General features: G+C 36.2%; 1 protein-coding gene across 1 annotated transcript; it reads right to left on the bottom strand.

The window, feature by feature from the left end:
* Nucleotides 1-7,641: 7,641 nt before the first annotated feature.
* On the bottom strand, nucleotides 7,642-20,217 carry LOC109213793. The gene is made up of 7 exons (XM_019377620.1): nucleotides 20,124-20,217; nucleotides 18,625-18,994; nucleotides 18,346-18,521; nucleotides 18,176-18,256; nucleotides 17,555-17,630; nucleotides 17,383-17,475; nucleotides 7,642-8,179 (listed from the first exon to the last, which is right to left on the bottom strand). Exons 2-7 carry the CDS (start codon nucleotides 18,926-18,928, stop codon nucleotides 8,043-8,045), a joined length of 867 nt encoding a protein of 288 aa, XP_019233165.1. The 5' UTR covers nucleotides 18,929-18,994; nucleotides 20,124-20,217; the 3' UTR covers nucleotides 7,642-8,042.
* Between the last annotated feature and the right edge of the window lie 2,438 nt (nucleotides 20,218-22,655).

Below are 22,655 nucleotides of genomic sequence, written 5' to 3'. Positions count from 1 at the left end.
ATGTTTCTTTCATATAGAGAGAAAGAGAGAGAGACACTAGATAACAATTTGGGAATTAATTAACAATTTTCATATTTTTAATATAAGTGCGACTTTTAGGTGTAATTATGGCTCAATTATTGGAAAGTCCTGCACGTCGTATATACTCCACTTTGCTTTTTCTGTTTCGTGACATTCCCACTCTTATTTCTTTTCTATATCCAATTTGTTTGCCTTTTGTCCTTTTTAGACGTACTCACTTTTTCTGAATTAACATATATGTATGTCCTGTCGTTGAATATTCACCTAGCGTCTTAATCTTCTTCTACACAACCCTTGGATTTCCTTTCTATTTATTTAATTCATAGAGATATCGTTTGGCAACTAGTATTAGATCAGTGGACCCATGTTAAAGTGTTTCTATTTAATAATATAACACCAACACTTTGTTATTATATAGTTCTAAGACTTTTGGCTAACATATATATGATTGATTTTTCTCAACCAGTTTGATGATTTCCTTCCTATTGTAACGCTCGTAGTTAAATTATGAACTCTATGATACGTTTCATAGAGTAAAGCATAGCGGTTTCATCAAGAAATTCCACGTTCTGCCCTTTAACTTCTATAATTCACATGGCATCAACATTCATCTATAGTTTATTGTTACGCCTCAAATCCATGTGATCAGCATCCTACCCGATTCAAATGAACCAATTCATATACGAATACCCATTTATTTATATTTATATCTATCTATATCTATTTATATATTATTATATTATTATAAAAGTGGTAAGTCATAAACTAAAAAGATAAATTACTAAAATACTCTTCTTAAAAACCAATTTATCCTACTGACAAATCAAAAGAAAACTCACTATATGAAGAGGTGCCTTTTTTTTTTTTCCAAAAAAGATGTCATTTAACAAATGACTCTTGGATTTTTAAAAATAATACAAAGGGAAAAAATTGGAAGAAATAAAACACCGAAAGATCTAGAAGAAAAGATAACTAAAGAAACGATGAAAATATGTGGTTAAGTTCATTTGCTATAGAAGACTGGTTATTTTTCTATTCAAAGAAATAAAAAATCCTATAAGATTGTAGTGTTCTTTGAGTATAAGTAGTTCTGAAAATCATATTATTTCCATACACGTGAAAAATAAGATAGAAATCCAGAATCAATGATGCAATTTCTGAAGAAAATTAAGTCAACAATCTGTGTGTGCAGTAATATTCTTTTATATTTTTCACTCCTTGATCTTTTGACTTCTTCTCTTAAGATCATGGAGATAAAAAAGCAAATCAATGGAGGATTCATTATGCATCGAATATTTTTTCTTCAATCGGTAAGTTAATTTTCTCTGTATATAACGACGCAAATTTTTCTTTTTTTTCTTGTGTGTTTGGAACTTTGTATTATTACCATTATTGAATATTTTTCGCGTGTGATAAATTGATGTATGACTCTATTTTTGTTCTTTTGCATTGCATATATGTTGGTGTAGTTAGTATGTACTGCAATAATAAAAAATTTCTGATTTAGTTTCTTTCCTTGGTTTAATTAAAAAAGAGAGATGACTATGATCTTTGTGGAGTAACTTTTTCATACACCTTTTCTCATGAAGGGAAGTGAGATTAAAATTATCATTTAATATTAAATATGTTAAGGTTAAAAATATAGAAATTACAAAAATGTAATGAAAAATTTACAAACTTTAGAAAGATTTGTGCGACTCTCGTGATTTTTATGGATAAAAAAAAGGATAAAACACCTTGATTAATCGTATTTAGTATATTTTTATCAGGAGAGTTTTTGTAATTATCTTTATCTATTTTTGTTACAAATAAAATGCATTTCAACAAAAATAAATGGACTGAAGTCTAGGAATTGATCATACGAGTGATTCTTAATTAGAAAAAACCACACAAAATAAGAAATCTATGTAATGTAATGATTATCAAGCTATTATATTGCAAATTAGTGCAGAGATCTAAATAATATTAAAGCACTTACCATTTTAACTGAAAGGCAAAATAGTAAAAATAAATCTGATATATGGAAGAAGAAAAAACATAATAAATTCCTTTGAATAAAATATCCTTAGAAATAAACAAAAATAGTATATTTGTAATATAGTTCTCTTAAAAATATTTTTACAAAACAGAAACAACTACTTTTTTTTTCCTTCAAATCATAGCCGATTTACTTTTAAACATTCTAATTCAAATGATAGTAATTGATTATAGGTGCAAACGAAACTAAAACATTATATTTGTGGGAATTGGTTGAAAGGATAAATTCTAACTATGATATTAATACTTTTTAATGTTTTTACTCCTTATGGGATAGTGTTAATACAGTCCTTTCAAAATCTATCCATTAAAAGTAATTCGATAACAATAATAAACTCTTGCTTCACAAAAACACAATATGTGAGTGCATGATATGTGCTTGAACAGAGAAATAAAACTTTTCCCAAAATAAAGAAACAGTAGATTAATTAAAATGGATTAAAGAATAGGACAATTGGCATTTTGTGCATTTTGCTGGTGAGAAAAAAAAAAGGCATCTTTTGTTAGTTACCTGACCATTTTAGTATTTAAGAGAAAATAGCTTTCTAAGAAAATTCAGAAAAATACCTAAATTTGGTATTCCCGCAAAGCTAAAAGGGAAGCATGATAACTTATGAAATAAAAGTAAAAAAATGTAAAACTTGAACAAATTTTAAATTGAACATATTGGCTGAAATGAATGAGGACTCATCCCGTAGCATTGAGTTGGCTAACTAAGAATCAACAATCATCATTTTCTTGTGCTTACACTTTCGTCTTTAGCTTTTACTCTATAATTCAAACACAACTTCCATATTATATTTTTGTATTTTTTTTAAAATAAATTATACTTATTTAGATGGGGTACACACGCAACGCGTGTGCCGATAAACTGGTTTTGATTAAAATCGTTTATGGTCGCGTTGGCCTGCTGAAAATTACAGGTTCTTAATTGGAGTATAAAATTATGTTGCTATAAACGAGGCATATAAGAACATAGTACAGTAAATCCAAATTGATTTAGATAGAAGATGCATCTAGTTTTCTTGGTAAAAGTAAGTACAAAGTCACTCGACTAATGTTAGTTTATTTATTGTTTACATGCAGTCCTCCTAAGGCTGTTGTTATGTTGAATAAAAGGTCTACCAATATAATTCGTTCCTTTGGGGCAAAGATGTGTATTATGTATAGGAGCTTTCATGTCCAAAGGTATGCTATCCTTACGAAAAGGGTAAACTCGGACTTGGTGACCTAAGGACTGTAGTCTGCACACTAGCCAATGGCAACCTTTTGTGAAGCATAGAGTTTTCTTTTACTTATTTTTTTAAAAGAAAAACAGAAAAAGTAAAAAAAGAATTATTTGTTCGTTATTACATTCATAAACTTCCGTTGGTTTCTGGCTTGAGGCGATTTTTTCATTAGTCTCTAGGTCACTAGGATGGTTACCTGCAGTAAATTTTTTATGTTAATGATATTTCACCAAAGCACTGAGCAGAGAATATTTTGAAAGAAATTGTCTGGAGTTGGGGTTAATCAAGATGAACTGAGAACCCGGTCCCTTGATGATTGGTTATGAAAGGATAGTAAGTTAAATGCTAAAAAGTATTTTTTGGCGACTTCTAACCCAATTCTATACCATTAAAGGTAGACACGAATGAAAAATTCAGGACAAACAAGTGACAATCTACATTGCAAATATTTGGAAGTTGATGCTCATATTTTCAAAAAAATTCAAGGAACTTTGTTCCTACGACTCAGGTTAGTAGTTCCTCTTACACTTAATGCATTTTGAACTGCTAGAGTGCAACGTCATTAATTGCTCCCGCCTCTTCTGATACCCTTTGAGCCCAAACATTGTATCCCTAAGAAATCGACCCGACGACCCATCTCTTCTCTCACACCCATTTGTAACCGGTGCCCCTTTACACTTTATATACCCAAAAGTCGGTCTCTCTCCTCACTTTCAACATCAAACACAATCTCTTCTACTAAACCTTCTTCTTCTTGTCCGCTTGCCCTCAAAATCGACAATGAGTCAACACAAACTTTATCTCCCAATACCGCTGAAGAAAACCTTATTTTGTCTCAATCTAATGAGACACCACCATATGGATATGATCAAACAACCTCACCCACAAAAGCCCCAATTTCCAACCAACCCACACCCACATTCCCCTATCCTACACTAGTCCTGGTCTCCATCTCAGTCGTAAGAGTCAAAACCCCAAAAATATTATTGCATTCCCATCTCAATCTGCTTCTACTGACAAGGTGGACTCCGAGCAAATAACGTCCACCTCTTAATTTCTACAAACCACCGACAAAATTGTGGAAGGAGATGAGGACGCTGAGGTCTCAAGCCAGTGTGTAGTAAGAACAGAAGTAAGTGTGAACAAAGAGTAAGGTTCGCATCTTGCTGAGGGGCCACATGCGTCAGAAACTTTTGGGGTTCACAGTGCTGAAAGGGGTTGTCTCTGCTTCAGGCAATCTTCCATCTTCTCCTCTTAATAAAAAAGTTTTGGGTACTGAGGGTGATAGGGATGGGAGTGATGTACTTAAAGCAGGATCTATTTCTACTGAAAGAGAGCATGTCGCTGTAGAGAAGTTGGTTGGGGGAATCTTTTATTGCTGGTATGGGAGCAGAGACTCAGGGGGAACCGCTAAGTCAGGGGGAAGAACAGGGTAAAAGGGACCAGATGGGTGAAGAAGAACAAGCACCTATCAGTACTACAGGGGCACCTACTTAGGGACCTGGTCCCTCTGGCCAAGAGGAGTTCTCTGCTATAAAACGCCTAGTTCCACAAGACATCCCCTTAATAGTGCTGACACCACCCCTTTTAATCACCATGTTACAGTTTCGTTGGAAGTTGTTTACCCAGAAATGAAGTCAGTGTCTGAGGGGGAATCTGGCGATAGTGAAGATGACCTTGATAATCTGCATGTAATACAGTTCGTAGCTGCTAGGAGTGGTCGGAAGGCCATAAAGGATTCTGTTCAAAAGTGCCCCACTACTAGGTAGCAGAAAAAGGCTGCACTTGACAATGCCTTTAAAGTGAATAAGAAAAAGATTAAGAGAATGAGGCTTGTTAAAAGTCGGTTAATTGATGAGGAGGATGTGCCTCCCGCTGATGTAGTGGAGGTAGATAATGAGGAGCCTGTTCAGGATCCCGCTCCTCTTGTTAGGAAGAGCTCAAAGAAAGCAATAGATGTGAAGCAGAAGAAGGACAAAGATGATGAAGTTGAGGAGGTAGAAAGAATGGAGAAGGAGAGAGAGTAGAGAAGAAGAATCCTCTCAAAAAAAGGCAGAGTACTAGTAAGGAACCTGATTCCTCCAAAAAGCCAAGGGTAGAATTATCTGAGTTAGAGAGGAGGGTAAATCTACAAAAGCAAAAGGTTCTGTGGTGTCGAATGTTTGATTCTGAGATCCTTGATCGATCATGCATGAGGTAGCTGGTGGAGATTGTTGAATTACAGAAGTGGACTCATCTCTTTGACATCAAGAGTCCAAAAGTGTATGAAGATGAGGTGTGAATCTTTTATGCTGACATGTTTGTAGTGGATGGAGACACAATTTGTTTGAAGATGAATGGAAAAGACTTTGTGATGGATGAGGCTCTACTTGATGAGATTCTTGGTGTGCCTACTGATGGGCTGTTAACTGTAGATGGAACATGTTCCCCTGATTTTATGAAATTGATCATCAAGCCACAAGCTGTTCAGACGGGAGAAAGAGTGCACAAGAAGGCACTTCTGCCAGAATACCAACTGTTGTTTGAGTTGGTGAACAAGGCGCTGCTACCTAGGGGTGAGGGGAGGTCTATTGACTCTATAACACACCTAGTTCTTCTGGAAGCACTGGACTCCTACTCTTCTATCAATCTCGCCCTGGATTATGATTGAACATACGAAGAAGGTGGCAGATTTCAAGGATTAATCATGGTCTCCCCTATTGTTTTCTCCTCACTAATGTACTTGAACGCTTTGAGGTCCCTTTGGGAAAAGCATCTATGGGGACTCGAAAGCAAATGTTCACAATGAATACCTTGGAGGAGTGTGAGTGTGTTGTCAAGAAGGGAGGTGTAGGAAGCAACTCCATTATCTCTCAGCTGATAGACTCAGGAGGCTGCCAATGAAGAGATTAAGCGTCTGAAAGCACAAAATGCCATCCTAGGGTCTAAGCTCACTCAGTCAAGCAAGGAACCCGGTTCTTCCAGTGCTCATGGAGAAGATGTTTCCCGTCTGAAGGCTGAAAATGCTAAGCTAAGGAAACAAGTGGAGAACTTGAAGGAGCAGCTGATCAGTGATCAAAGGGCTGCAAATGCTCAAATGGATAGCCTCATCAAGGCTCTAGCTTCATAATCCTTCCTACTCCCCATCCAGTGTCCCCTTTTTTTGCACCTTTTCCCTGTCTTCTCATAGTCATTCATTTTTTGTTGATCTTAATTAATGATTGTGGTACTTCAAGTTAGGTTTTCTGATTTCTAATATCTGTGTAATTATGGTACTGCTACTCCTCTATTTTCTTTCTCTTTATAATTAAGAAGCATGGCTGAATATTTTATGCAATGTTATACTCTCGTGTTCTATTTTTAGTCATGTTGTGTGCGCACAAGTGGCATGAATTAATGTTGCTGGATATCTTTGTTTGCATATGCATGTCTATTTTTTTAATGATGCCAAAGGGGGGAAGAAAATTGAAGGGGAGGGAGGAAATAGGTTCTCAGGGGGAAGATGTTTGATTCGCAGAGGGAACATGTGAAAATCTTGTTCTCAAAAGCCAACATCAATTCTAAGTTTTTCATCATCAAAAAGGGAGAAATTGATAAACAATGCTAGTTTGGTTTTGATAATGTGTAAAACTTCATGAACGAACCAGATAAGGAACTTGATACATTTAGGTTCCTTGTGCTCTTTGCATCATACCCTGTTGACTGGTTTAATTCCTAGGAAAGTCAATAAAGGAACAACAGATGGAACAGATAGGATCTTGGGATAATATAAAAAAAAATTATAGTAATGTTATATATAACTTAAACTCTATTGCATGTAATGTAGTCCGAGCTCGTATATTTGTGTGTGATGTAAATTAGTTATTTCTGTAATAAATATTTGATCCTTCGTGCCTCAAAAAAAAAAAAAAGTTAGGTCGATGGAGACGATATATGCTCTCTTTTGGAGACAAAATCATTTTGATTAAAATCGTTAATGGTCGCGTTGCCTGCTGAAAATTACTGGTTCTTAATTGGAGTATAAAATTATGTTGCTATAAACGAGGCATATAGGAACATAGTACAGTAAATCCAAATTGATATAAATAGAAGATGCATCTAGTTTTCTTGGTAAAATTAAGTACAAAGTCACTCGACTAATGCTGGTTTATTTATTGTTTACATGCAGTCCTCCAAAGGCTGTTTTTATGTTGATTGAAAGGTTTCTTCAATATAATTCGTTCCTTTGGGGCAAAAATGTGTATTATGTATGAGAGTTTTCATGTCCAAAGTTATGCTATCCTTGGGACTGATCTGTACTCAAGGCTTTAATGGCAAACTTTTGTGAAGCATGGAGATTTCCTTTTTTTTTTTTAAACGAAAAACAGAAAAAGAGGAAAGGAAGTATTCGTTCGTTATTTCATTCATAAACTTCCGTTGCTTTCTGGCTTGAGGCGATTCTTTCATTAGTCTATAAGGCCACTAATTGCACCTTTCAGGATGGTTACCTGCAGTTAATTTTTCAACTGAACGTTATTTTTACACTGTCAGTGGATAAAAGCTAAACTCCTTGCGAAATTGCCTTATTACTCTGTCAGTCGATAGTGAACTATAACTACTGAAATCATGATTAGAAGAAATTCCTGAATCGGGGACTGGCATCGAGAACAACACATTTTCCTTCTCAGAAATGTAACACTAACTGCTATTGATTCTCTCCTGCCATAAGACATGGCTCAAGCTGTTGAGACGTCGTGGAGACCATTCTGCAGCTAAGCAAGTGCTCAGTATGGACGTTTACTCTATGTTGATTGTGACAACCTTTTTTGGTCTTCCACGTGAAGGCTCCGGCTGGTTATTGCCATTTGGTCTCAGACCTCCATACGGATCTCCAAACCCAGGATTCCAGTTCGTTAATGAATGATTACTTGTTCCTGCAAAACAATAATGCACAATGCAAAGTATGCATGAGTATTGGATATAGATTAGGATGAAAGTGGCAACACCCCTGGGGCCGAAAAACCATGTTTTAAAAGGGCACGGATCTTTTTGTAGATTATTTCCTGAGCCAGCTCTTTCCTCAAAACATTATTACATCCTAGTAAGTTTCACTACACAGGCATAGTACATGTTCAATATTGTCCCTATTTATAGAAGTATATGTCCGAATATGGTGAGATGAGAAAACAACAAAAGGAGCAAGCATGTCAAGAGCACCACAAACCGTTGCATTTGTTAGGTCACCTTAGTACGACCATACACGTGTTAAGTGTCTCGCACTAGCTGTGTATAAAGTTATTGTATCATTCGTCCATACTAGATTAACACTTTGGGTTCGATACTTAAGTTCTTCTGCATTAGTATCAGAGTCAACCTTTGATAAGCCCGTGTCAAATTCCTAAATTTGCATTCAAGTCCATGTATGAATCACAAAGATCGAATTACACATGCAGAAGCATGCTGGTATATAAGTGGCCTATGGAGCAGAAGGTTGTTGAGATATATAAGATCTCACATTCGGTGTAAAAGAGCACCCAAAGACAATTTATATATATCTTGAGTCAATCCACCCATTGTTTTAACCCATTGCTTTACAATCTTATATACAATATTTAAAGCACATATGGCAAGGTCAAAATTAACACAGATGGAAGTTACATCAAGGAAAGTGGGAAAGTTGGTATAGGAGGAATCATCAGAGATGAGGATGGAAATTGTATCATGGCATTTGCAATGTCGATTGATTGTGGCAGTCATAACATGGCCGAAGCTCAAGCGCTGAGTTCGGAGGAAAATGGTGTAACCAGTTAGGTTTCACTAATTTTGTTCTCGAACTTGACTCAAATATCATAGTAAACATGGTCAATCAAGATGAAAACAAGAACATGAAACTAAAGATGGTGGTGGATAGAATTACAAGTTTGGTCCAGCATGCAAATGCAACAGTCCAACACTGTTATAGAGAAGGCAACCAGGTAGCTGATGCTTTAGCTAAAATCGCCTCCATCTCTGGCACGAATTTGATATGCCAATCCTTCGAACAACTTCCAAAAGAAGCTAAAGGCGCCTTCATTATGGATAAGTGGCAAATGCCTAGTATCAGAACAAAATATGAGAAGAACAATTTTTTTGTTAGTTGAATTTGATGTATATATAGTTATGACAGTAGATTGGTAGATTAATCTGCTGTCCTTTTTTTGGGTGATAGGAATCACCATGTTGTATTTGGTTCTGATGTAAGGCATAGCCCCCCTCACTGATCTCTTTTTGCAATACAACACCCAGACTGTTGGGAGTAAAAAATAATAATCCCGCCCAGGAATAATATCTACGGTAAATAACAGTAACACAAGAGAGTAACGACACCAAATATTTTAACGGGATAAAATACAATAACCCAGCGGAGCAATATTACCACTACAATATTACAACTTAGTAGTGTCAAGAGACTACTACAACTTCGAAAGAAATAACACTCTTTATTTTAAACACATCACTACAATATTACTCCCATTCACTATTTATCTCACAGACTACAATCTGTGGATTACTCTCTCTACGCTCTATTGCACTCTCTCTGATTTGGTGTGTCTGAAATGAAGAACGAAAGCTTCTATTTATAGGAAAAGTTTCTAGATTTGGCTTTCTAAAATCAGATTTGCATCTTTCCAAATCAGATTTGTCTTTTGCAAAATCTATTCTTGAGAGAGAGTAACAATTGATTGTTTCATTGAACTCCAAGAAATAACAGAATCCCCCAAGAAAAATACAAAACCAGTTGTACTTTTTCTATCATCAATATCTCCCGCATAATCACTATCACAAAATCCCATAAGGTTGAAATCACTAGAACAGAAATAAAATAACCCAAAGTCAATCGTACCTTTTAGGTAACGAAGAATTCTTCTAGTGACTTTCAAATGAGTGGAGGTAGGAGCTTCCATGAAGCGGCTTACTATTCCAACTGCAAAGAGTATATCTGGCCTGGTACAAGTCAAATACCTTAAACTTCCCACAAGACTTTTGAAAAATGTGGGATCCACTTTTTCTCCTTCATCAAACTTGGACAATTTTGTCCCACTCTCCATCGGTGTGTTCACGGGGTTGCAATCGAGCATGTTGAACTTCTTCAATATCTCTTTTGTATAGCTTTCTTGAGAGATAAAAATTCCATCCTCTATCTGCTTCACTTCTAGGCCCAAGTAGTATGACATGAGCTCTACGTCCGTCATCTCGAACTCACGAGACATATCTTTCTTAAAAGCTTCAAACAAACTTGGGTTATTACCCGTGAAAATAAGATCATCAACATAAAGACAAACAAGCAAGATATCTCCGTTAGTATGAACTTTAAGGTAAAGAGCATATTCATGGAGACAAAGAGTAAACCCATTGTCTTGAAAATACTTGTCGATGCAACTATTCCATGCTCGTGGGGCTTGCTTTAATCCATATAAAGCTTTCTTTAACCGCAACACTTTATCTTCATGGTTTTTGACCACGAAGCCCAATGGTTGTTCAACATAGACTTCTTCTTCAAGATAGCCATTCAAGAAGGCTGACTTGACATCTAACTGATGGATGTTCCACTTCATTTGCGCTGCCAAAGAGATCAGCAAACGAATCGTCTCCATGCGGGCAACAGGTGCATAGACCTCTTCATAGTCAATGCCTTGCCTTTGCCTTGTAGCCTTTAGCCACAAGTCGTGCCTTGTATTTCTCCACATCTCCATCAGCATTCTTCTTTATTTTGTATACCCATTTCACTCCAATTGCTCGATGACCCTTGGGAAGAGTTGTTAACTCCCAAGTGTTGTTCTTCTCTATTGACTCAATCTCCTCCTCCATGGCTTGTCTCCACTTTTTGTTTGTAACAGCTTCATCAAAGTTCATTGGTTCACTGTCAGCAAAGAGACAACATAAAAAATCAAAATTAGTAACTTCTTCTGTGTCCTCATAGAGCTCTTGAATACTCCTTGTCCTTTGCGGCTATTCATTTGAACTTTCTTGAGAAGAGGGAGATGCAACATTGGTTGGAGAAGGAGGTGGAGTTGTATCCTGCACAGGTTCCACGGTCTCTGGTTCTTCTTCATCACCAAAATATGGAAGATAATCATATGAAGTTTCTTCCAGAGCTTCCCAATCCCATGCCAATTCTTCATCAAATTCAACATCGTGACTTACCACCACCTTACCGCTGCTTGGGTTGTATAACTTGTAGCCTTTTGAACTCGTATCATAGCCAACAAACACATGCTTGACACTTCGATCGTCAAGCTTTGCTCTCCCTGATGTGGCACATGAGCATAGGCTATGCTCCCAAAGATTCTCAAATGTTTGACATTTGGCTTTCTCCACTCCATGCTTCTTGAGGGGTTTGATCTCTAATATTTCTTGTTGGAGACCTGTTGTTCAAATAAACTGCACAAGAAACAGCTTCGGCCCAAAATTCCTTGGGCATATTTTTAGCTTTCAACATACATCTAGCCTTATTAAGAATCGTTCGATTCTTTCTCTATGCAACACCATTTTGTTGGGGTGAATAAGGTACCGTTAGAGGGCGACGAATTCTATGAGATTGACAGAAGTCATTAAATTCGTTTGAAGTGAATTCGCCTCCTCTATCGGACCTTAGAGCTTTAATTTCATAGTCACTTTCTTTCTCCACAAGTACTTTGAAACTTTTAAAAACAGCAAAAGCTTTAGATTTTTGGTTCAAGAAATAAACCCAAGTCTTTCTACTAAAGTCATCAATGAAAAGAAAAAAGTATCTACTTTTACCAAAAGAAGGTGGATTGATTGGTCCACACACATCAGTGTGAACAAGCTAGAGCGGCTTGGTTGATCTTGACATGGCCTCCTTTGGAAAACTCCTCCTTGCATGTTTTCCAAGAAGACAAGCTTCACACAGTTGATTTGGATGGTATCCCATGTACCATGTTATTTTCTCCCATTGATTTGAGCGCTTCAAAATTCAAGTGCCCAAATCGCATGTGCCAACATCATGATTCATCTTGCACATTAGCCTTCAAACACTTTGCATCAATTGTTTTAAGATTCAGAGAAAATCTATTCTTTTCCATATGCACTTTAGCAATTAGAATTCCACTTGAATCTCTAAGCCAAAGATGCATATTTTTCATGTGGATGTCATATTCCTTTTCAAGAAGTTGGCCCAAACTCAAAATATTACTTTTTAATTTTGGCACATAATAAACATCTTGAATTAGCTTGTGACTACCATCTTTACAAGAGATTAGAATCGTACCTATCCCTTCGATTTGAATCTTTGAGGTATCTCCAAAGGACACATTACCTCTCACCATTTTATTGATCTCCACAAACTTTTCTTTGCATCCACACATATGATTGCTTGCTCCATTGTCCAAATACCACGAGCTGCAATCATCCCTGTCTTCTTCCTTGAGTGCCAGCAATAACGTTGACTCATCTTCTTCTTTCTTGTCGTCAAGAAGGTTAGCTTTCTCTTCAACATTGCTGCGACATTTCCAAGAGTAATGGCCAAATTTATGACAATTATAGCACTCAAGTTTTGATTTGTCATACCTTTGTCCATTATTTTCTTGATAGTAGCCACGTCCTCTTCCTCCTCTATGTCCATGACCACGACCTCTGAATGTTTGGTGGATTTTAGCTTCATTGTTGAAGTTGTTACCGTTACTTCTTCCTCGTCCATGACCGCCACGGCCTCGTCCTCGTCCATTCCCTCGATAGCTTTTTTCACCTCCATAATCCTTGAAGGATGCCCGAGTTTTAAGAAGTTGCTCCAATGGCACTTCTTGTCTCCTCTTGATCTTTTCTTCATGGGCCTGTAAAGAACCCTCCAATTGCTCCACCATCATTGAGTCTAAATCTTTAGACTCTTCAATAGCACACACCACAAAATCGAATTTAGGTGTTAAAGTGCGAAGGATCTTTTCTACCACACGAACATCTTTTATGTCCTCCCCGTATCTTCTTAATTGATTCACAACAGCCTTCACTTTTGAACAATAATCCGAAATGCATTCGGATTCTTTCATTTTTAAAACTTCAAAATCAGCCCTTAGAGTTTGAAGTTTTACCTTCCTCACCTTGTCAACTCCTTGAAGCGAATTTTGTAAAATCTCCCAAGCTTGCTTTGAGGCGGTAGCATCTGCCACCTTCTCAAACATGGCATCATCCAAACATTGGTGGATGAGCGTGAGGGCTTGTTGATCCTTCTTCCTTGTCTTTGCCAAGACATCTTTTTCATTTTGAGGCAGAGCTTCCTCATTATCGGGTTTTGCATACCCTCTATCTACGATTTCTCACACATCCTGGGAGCCTAGAATGACTTTCATACGTAGACACCATTTCTCATAATTATCTTTTGTGAGACGGGGATACTGAAAAGACAGCGGACCATTACTCGCCATGGCTCTGATACCACGTTGTTGAGAGTAAAAAATAATAATCCCGCCCAGGAATAATATCCACGGTAAATAACAATAACACAAGAGAGTAACAACGACATCAAATATTTTAACGGGATAAAATACAATACCCAAACGGAGCAATATTACCACTACAATATTACAACTTAGTAGTGTCAAGAGACTACTACAACTTCGAAAGAAATAATAGTCTTTATTTTAAACACCTCACTACAATATTACTCCCACTCACTATTTATCTCACAGACTACAATCTGTTGATTACTCTCTCTACGCTCTATTGCACTCTCTCTGATTTGGTGTGTCTGAAATAAAGAACGAAAGCTTCTATTTATAGGAAAAGTTTCCAGATTTGGCTTTCTAAAATCAGATTTGCATCTTTCCAAATCAGATTTGTCTTTTGCAAAATCTGATTTGCAAATTGCACGTTTAAGCAGCTTGTTGTCTTCTTTTTCTTTTTCTTTTATTTAAATGGGTCCCACACAGACCTCTGTCTGGGGAACTTTACATTAAAAAAAAAAAGAAGCACATAGTAGATTTTAGATATATACGATCTACACGTCCTATAAAGCTTGGAATTCCATTTGGACATTGTGACTTCAAGTCCAAGACGATGTAAATCATACAAGATACCATTATCACTTGGCCATGTTTCATAATGTCTATCCTTTTTTCTACGAGAAGTATTTATCTTTATCTTTCAATTAGAAATAGTCGTATATGTTAACTAGAAATAATATTATCTCTTAGAAAAAAATATGTTTAATCTAACACTCTTGTCAAAAGTTCTGACTGTTCATTGGAACTATTTACCCGTCTCCTTTCTCCAACCCCCCCCCCCCCCCTTTTCTTCTTCCCTCTCTCATTTCTTACCCTGTTTTGCTTCTCCACTTCTGATACTACATAAACTTAAGCAATTTTGTATAGATGATTTGGATTGTCATAACTAAGAATGAATATGGGCAACAAATGTTTGCTTAATGCTCTCCGCTCCATTATGTTGTCAAATCATGAGCAAAGTGTCGAACTTAAGTACTTGGAATCACAAGAGATTACCAGCAGATATTCCTACAGCATTTTCTGCCAGTTCTAGCACTGAAGGAAGCAACCATGACTGGCTTCTAGAATCTTAGCGAGACACAAATATTCAAAACAAGTCAATTTCCAAAATGGATCTTACAATTGAACTATTTTCTAGTTTAGGACCACAATAAAACCTGCAAAAATTTTTACTAAAAATAAACTGCCACTAAACTAAAGTCGTGCTAAATATAACTTACATATTATAATCATATCTTGCCAAGGATCTTTTACTCTTAAAAGGGGTTCCCTTTTTTTTTTTTGGTAATTAAAATTTTTATTGATGACCAAGTACGGAATTTACAAAACCAAGCTGAACTAACACAACCAGCCATCCAAAACGACAAGAACTAGTAAAACTAAAGCACTCTGCCTGTACTTGATGGATTGAGAGCTCACCTCCTAGGGAGGATATCTCCCAATCAATAAATTAGTTACACAGAAAGGAAACTCATCTATCAATCAGCACTACACTAAAACTCCACGATTGCACCAGACTTCTAATCCCCGGAGAAGCTCTAAGATTACAGAGATAAGCAATGTTTCTAGTAATACTGACTACTTCCCTACTGATTCCTTCAAATATCCTTTGGTTTCTTTCCATCCAAACAGCATGACTGACTTCTACATAAATCATTCTAAAGACTTGAGATGTGATCTGCCCTTGGCACTCTTGACAGCCCATTGTATTTGCTGCTAACATGTAGCTGCTGAAAAGGGTTGACTCTTCATCCAAACCTAAAGCTTTAGTAAATCTACAATTTCCATATAAGTGATCTCTACATTCATGTTGAGTTTGACAGAGAGCACAAGAGATCTACCCGTACATCCCTGCTAGCGAGCCTATCTGCAGTAAGTAACTTGCCGTGCAACATTAAGCACATTATTTAAAATGTGTTCCTTTTAAATAACCTTGAGTAACTTTGAGGGATAACATCTTTTGTTCTCACACGAATATCCTGATGCCTACTGAAAATTGAGAGAATAAATGAAGTAATATGTTAGAAGATATTTAGCTTAATATAGCATATAGTATTCTTCCAAATTCTGTCGTATTTAGAAATACTTATGTTTGGTTATTCTTCTTATTTGATGACTCTCCTTATATCAAGTAATCCAAACTTGCCTTATTTCTAGTAGCCTAAACTGCTTTATATGGAACTCCTTAAATATCATTTACAGTCAATTCAATACAAGGTCTCTCTTCTTTCCACCTATTTTCACATGGTATTAGAGCCTTTAGAATCTTTGTAATGACATAAATAACTTCACCCTACGGTGGACAGTCTTACACCTGTACCGACAAAGTTTTTCATTCTTTTCATAATTTCACTACTCTTATCTCCTATCTGAAACCAGTTCGGGCGCATCAATCTTTCCTACTATCACTTTCGACATTGTTTTGATACTGTGCGGGCTTGATTCTTTTTGATGAGCCAAACACGTGAAAATTCTTTTTGATTGGGTGGCGGTGAGACTCAAACCCATGACCTCTGCCTACTCTGATACCATGTTGAAGCGTGTGACCATCACTGTTAGATGAGATGGTCACACACTTTAATATGGTAGTAGCGCAGACTTCAACATGGTATCAGGGTAGGCAAAGGTCCTGGGTTCGAGTCTCATCACCACCCAATATCAAAAAGAATTTCCATGTGCTTGGCTCATAAAAAAAATCGAACCCGCACGTGAGGGGACGTGTTGAAGACATAATTAAGTAAATAAAAGTATTTTCTCTCTAACAGCTTAAGTTTTTAGATGAGATGGTCATACACTTCACCAGTTACATCTCTACCAAGTCAACGCCAGGAATAGCCAGATGTGGCCAAGCTGGCAGTACTAGTTCTTGTTCTAGTTAAGCCGGCAGCAGCTTGTCCTCAAATACAACCATGTTTCGCAGCTTCATTTTGGTATCACATCCTAGTTGTTTTTGTTTCAAGGCATTGCCAAGTTTTCATTTCTTGCATATTCGACTTGACTTTTCAGTTATAGTTTACAAACTCAAATTGCTTCATTACCTTGAGTTTGGAAAAGTGGGTTGGAAGTCAAGAACATTTATGTAATAACACATTAGGATACATCCAGATTAATAATATAGAACATTCTTAATTCTATCACAATTAATAATCTCTGTACTTGGGTAATTTCCCTTAATAATGTTACTTATTTCATGTAACTTAAACTTATCTAATTCCGAGTAGCTTAAAACTTCAAAAAAAAAAAACGTTATTGTCTACCACCAGTTCAATACAAGTTATTTCCACAATGTCTAAATAATTTTTGTTATTATTTATTTGCGGAGAAATTGAGCAATATGCAGGAAGAATAAGGTAAGAAATGACCACCTCTCTTAATCTGTGACTTTCCTTAAAATGTGTTGGTCAATTTGAAATTAAGTATTCGATACTATCACTACATGAGTAAAGCTTATTTGACCTATCTGCATGCAGAACATGCTCATCAAAGAAGGTCGTTTAGTGTCTAACAGTTATAAGATACGCAAAGCTAGGGGAGACTCCCACTCTGACAAAAACGTATGGTACAACCAAATGGAGCCCATCAACATATGCACCAATAAACTCTTTAGCAAGAATAGAGGAAGGCATATATTTCAGACTAACCTGCATTTGCATGAAGATCTAACCCATTGTTCCAGCCGGGCAGATGCTTATCAGCATTCCCTTTCCATGTCTGTTCAAAACTAGCTAATTCATCTGGACGATAATAAGTAAAATTAGATGACATTTAATCCACTGTAATGAGACCTTAAAACAGAACATCTAGGGATATTACCTTCTTCTATATTATGCAAAGTCTGCATTGAGTTCACCTTGCCATCAGAATCAAGCTTCCTTGTGAGTGAGTGTCCCTGCAAGTGCCAAGAATGAATAAGACACTTATAGCTTGTATTTCACCAATTAGGTTGCTATGCCAAAAGTTGGAAATCAAATATTAACAGAGAAAAATAGATTCAGTGAATGGTGAACATCATTCGGCTAGGCCATTAAGAGCAAAGCAATGTGGTTGCAGTTATCAAGCTCTGAATCTCTTTTTCTACCACAGGGACAAAGTGGTGGGAAGTCCTGTAAATTCCTGAAGTTTAGATGAGACAGAACGCACCTTTTTGCGTGTGCACATAAATACTAAACATAACAGATAGGCAGATACTGGAAAATCCATTAAGGTTTTACATTTAGTTACTTAAGGCTACATTTATAGTTGTCATGTCAGCAGATCTGGTCCTTCTGGAGGTCACACAATTTAGTGTAAATGATCCAAAACTTTTAGGAAATTCATATTCATAGTTCATGCCTTCTACTTCACCAGATAGACTTTAACATATATACCATATTAAATTTCTGTAATCATTTAATAACACAGCGGGGAAAAAAACTACTAAACATAGCAAAATACCTTGTCGTGAATGCCCCTAGAGATTCTATGGGTTGCTTGACCAGTTGTGATATCTGCTTGTTTGCTGTCCTCTAAAACCATCTGCTTCACACGTGGAGTTAGAACCAGGAATGAGGAAGAACTACGGCTTTAAGTTAGAGCTAAAGGACATCAATGTAAAGACAACGTACTCCATCGCTTCCCGTCCTACGCGTGGTAGTGGTGGTGTAATACGCCCCATTTATCCCACCATATGTTACTCTTCTATAGCTAACACTCTGAGTCTGGGCTTTTGCTCCTTCATTTTTCTTCGCTTTCAACCTATGAGCCACGTCCTTGCTTATGCTTTTGCTCTTGTTATGATCAGCTACATAAGCACAGTGCATTTGCACCAGTTAGGATGCTATAAAAATGATCGAAAAAAACATACAACTTGGGGACAAAGGAAACAAACTAGAACCAACGCTTACCATCAGGTTGGTCATCAGGATGCTCAACAAGTGGATTTGCATTACTATAAGCATTAGTTTGAGCTTTTTCTTTGCTCATTCTGGAACCATTAACACCACAATTTTCCTCTTCTGCTTCTCCCCCTACATCTCCCTCATCATCAGTATCTAGCTCTATAATGACCGGGCCCTTTGATTTAGCAACTGGCTGTGTATCAGCTGGTGGAGTTCTATGATGTAACATGGACGATTCTGACGAGTTTTCAGGTGGACAAGTCGCGGACGAGTCATCAGATGGATCTTTTCTTCCAAAAATACGGGACATCACGCCTCGAAGTCTATCCAGTGGACTACTGGAGGAGTTAGAATCTTCTCTACCATCTCCTTCTCTCTGCATAATTTTCTAATTTACGTCTGAATTCCAGATTAAAACTTCAGAACGTCATCTATAAAATAAAGATACAGTTTTTGCAAAGAATAAAACACCAATTTAGTATGTATATCAAAGCATAATGATCATAGATCTTTGTATGTGACAATTTGAAGTAGTAGATAAGAAACAACAGAAGTTAATAATCGATTATGTAACCTACATAAAAACCTTGTCAATGTTTGAAAAAAATAAGCATACATTTTCTTTACAATCTATTGCTATCTGACGATAGATTTTGCAAAAGCATAAAGTAATAAATGTTTAAGATACTCTTCATGCATTCGCATGTATCCCCTAGAATTTGATTCTCGCCAAATCTATTGGGATCATCCTCCTCCCCAACATAGACATGTAATTACTTATAGAAAATACACACACTATAACTTTTTTTTCCAGTTCCTTTCATTCAATAATCATTGCGTAGCTGATGCAGAACGTGCCATTTCAATTATCAGAAAATAACTGAATGAAATAAGAAACGATGAAATGCTACACAAGATTACTGATTTCTTTTACAACAACAACGACTACAGATCAATCTCAAACAAGTTGGGGTTGACTCTATGAATCTCCACTATCCATGTCACTCCATTCATGGTATCTCAATCCAATATTATACAAAGGCAACAACAACAAATACAACAACGCCTCAGTCCCAGCCAAACTAGAGTGGGCTATATGAATCTCACTAACCATGTTTCTCCATTAAAATCCATTTTGGGCAAACATCATACAAAATAAAAATAAATTAAAAAGTACCAGAGATTCTCTATATCTTCTAACGATTGTGGTCATTCATATCTATTATCTTAAAGTCTCTTAATGTCCGCATCTCTGCTACACTTCTTTCAACAGTCAAGACTTGCTATGCATTCCAGGCATTTAATTATCGAATTTGGAAAGAAAAAAAAGCATGACCAAGTGCCCGTATCATTATTTCCAACAATTCTACTAGCAGGTTTCTAGAATTGGATCATCATTAATGCCAGAGAAGTTGAAGAAACGCATGAAATTCTCCATCACATTCAGAGTATTTACGTGTTAATAAACGCACATGGATAAAGATGATGATAATAAATAAATATACCTCGATACAGAGTCGAATTCGGGACCGATTTGAAGAAGACAGAGAAGATAACAAACTATTGAGTGAGAAAAAATAATGGCCGGGAAGAGCACTGATTCTTATGTGTATAGGGAAGTGGGTAAGAGTGCCGCGTGGCAAGAGCCTAGATCCTTCCCTTTTGACTCTACGTTAGGGGTGTGCATTTAATTTATCGATTTGATTTTGACCCTTATCGATAATTACTTATCGATTATCGATTTGTGCATATGCTTATCGTTATCGTTTCAATAAGGTTTCGATTTTTTCGATTTCGATTTATCAATTTTTGGGGCTTATCGATTCGGTTATCGATTACACCAATAAGAAAATTTGCGGGATTCCACGGAAAGTATATCGCTATAAACACGCCTAACTAATATGGACCAAAAAAAGCTAAAATAAGACGAACACCGTTTATAACATAAAAATTGTGTCAACAAGCACATGCAACGAAACTAAAGTAAGGGATCAAATGTATGCCACCAACACTCCAACGGTATAAAAAAAATACATCATCACGGCTAATTCTATTTTTCATGAATTTGAACTTCATTCCCTTGAGCTTTAAGTATGATCATTCCTTAAATGTGGTAGATGAAATAATAGGGTTAGGGACTTAGGGTAAAGGAAAGGGTATTATAGAATAAGGGAAAAAAAAAATTAAAAAAAATTTAAAAAAAACAAATTTTTTTTAGTATTTCTTATCGGTTTATCGATAAACCGATAAACCGAAGAGGACAAAATCAAAATCGAAATCGATAACTCGATAAGGAAAATTTCGAAATCGAAATCGAAATTGATAAATCGATAAACCGATATCGATAAACCGATAACAAATAATCAATTCGATTTATCGATAAACCGATTCGAATGCACACCCCTACTCTACGTATACGTATTGAACGAAGGTCGTACGATAGGAAAGAAGTGAGGATAAAAAAAAAGGAAATTACCATATATGTGAACCCACAAGATAAGTTAGTATAAAAGTTAATCAATTTATAAAACATTATCAAATATTAGCCAATTAGTTATTTGTAACCAAAAAAATATCAATTTTTTATTTTCTTTTGAGTAAGTGTTGTTGGAATAAATTTGATACATCTTAAGAAGTTCAAATCTCAGTTGTGGGATGATTTGGTAGAGTTTTGAGATGGTTTGAATTGAAAATTCGAAATAGAAGATGAAAATGGAGGAAGATGATATGTGTATCATACTATGCATCATTTGTATATCACATTATGTATCATCTCTGTATCAAATGTGTATCACATGTATATCCATGTATACTTGTGTATGAGATACATGCGTGATACACGTGTCGCAAAAGAATTTTTCGAATTCGAGTTTAACTACGAATTTTGATACCCAATCAGTCAAAATCATCTCCAAACTTACCAACTTTTGTATATTGACTCATCTATATGTTTTCAATGACTTTCAACCATACCCATTGAAAAAGGTCATTTTTTTCTTACATTTTTGGAATCTGGTATATATATATATTTTTTGGAATTTCATCACCTTATTTGCTACTTCATCCATAAAATTTTCTTTCCCTCTTGCATCTAATATTGCTGATCGAGCTTAAAAATAGAGAAGAAGTTCTTTGCGTGTGATTCTTGGAGAGAAAGAATCCTTATTTCATTGGGTTTTTAATTTTTGTATGTGCTTGGATAGTTTTGCTAAGTCTATGATTAATGGCTAGAGGTTGGTAAGTTAGGACTTATTTGGGACATTTTCGTCAGATTCCTAAAAAAAAAAAGGAATGCCCGCAAGGGTCGGCTGAGTTAGAGACTGTTTTGCCAAGCTTTTAGGAGACCAAAGTATTTTTTTTAATTAAAAAAAGTATTTTTTTTGAACATTTGACGTGTTTGGCCAACATAAAAAAGTGCTTTTGAGCAGCAATAGAGGACCTCATGAACGCGATAGCCTTTTGCCCAGTGCTCTTCGCGAACGCGCCAGGTGTTTCGCTAACGCGAAGAACATCTGACGCCTAGCTGTTTAAAAGCTGAAAGTCGGGATTCTTTTGCAAAACACCATTTTAGAGAGCTAGAGCTCGTCCTAGAGAGGATTATGAAGAGATTTTCATCCCCACTTCATTGGTTAGTGATCTTTAACTAGTTTTGATGGTTTTTCATAATCACCCATTGATTTTAACCTTTAATCTATGAATTTCATGGTAGAAATTAGGTATTTTGCAAAAAAAAATGAGATTTAGACCTCAAATTCAGGTCGAATTTTGAAATAAATTGCATAACCGGGCTCGGGGATGAATGGGTAATCAAATTTTGATCTGAATCTCGAGTTTTGACCAAGCGGTTCCTAGGTTGACTTTTGTTGACTTTTTCAATTTCATTAAAGATCGAATCTTTTTCACTCGTGGGTAGTTTCTAAAACTTATTTTGAATTATTTGAACTATATTTGGCTATATTTGATTGGTTTGGAGGTTACTTCTAATAGAAAAGCCGTGGTTGAGCATTAATTTAGTTGCGGAGTGAGGTAAGTGTCGT

Source organism: Nicotiana attenuata, unplaced genomic scaffold (genome assembly GCF_001879085.1).
Source record: "Nicotiana attenuata strain UT unplaced genomic scaffold, NIATTr2, whole genome shotgun sequence".
Taxonomy (NCBI): domain Eukaryota; kingdom Viridiplantae; phylum Streptophyta; class Magnoliopsida; order Solanales; family Solanaceae; genus Nicotiana; species Nicotiana attenuata.
The sequence above is the reverse complement of the archived record's forward strand: the minus strand, read 5'-3'. Positions and strand labels throughout refer to the sequence as shown.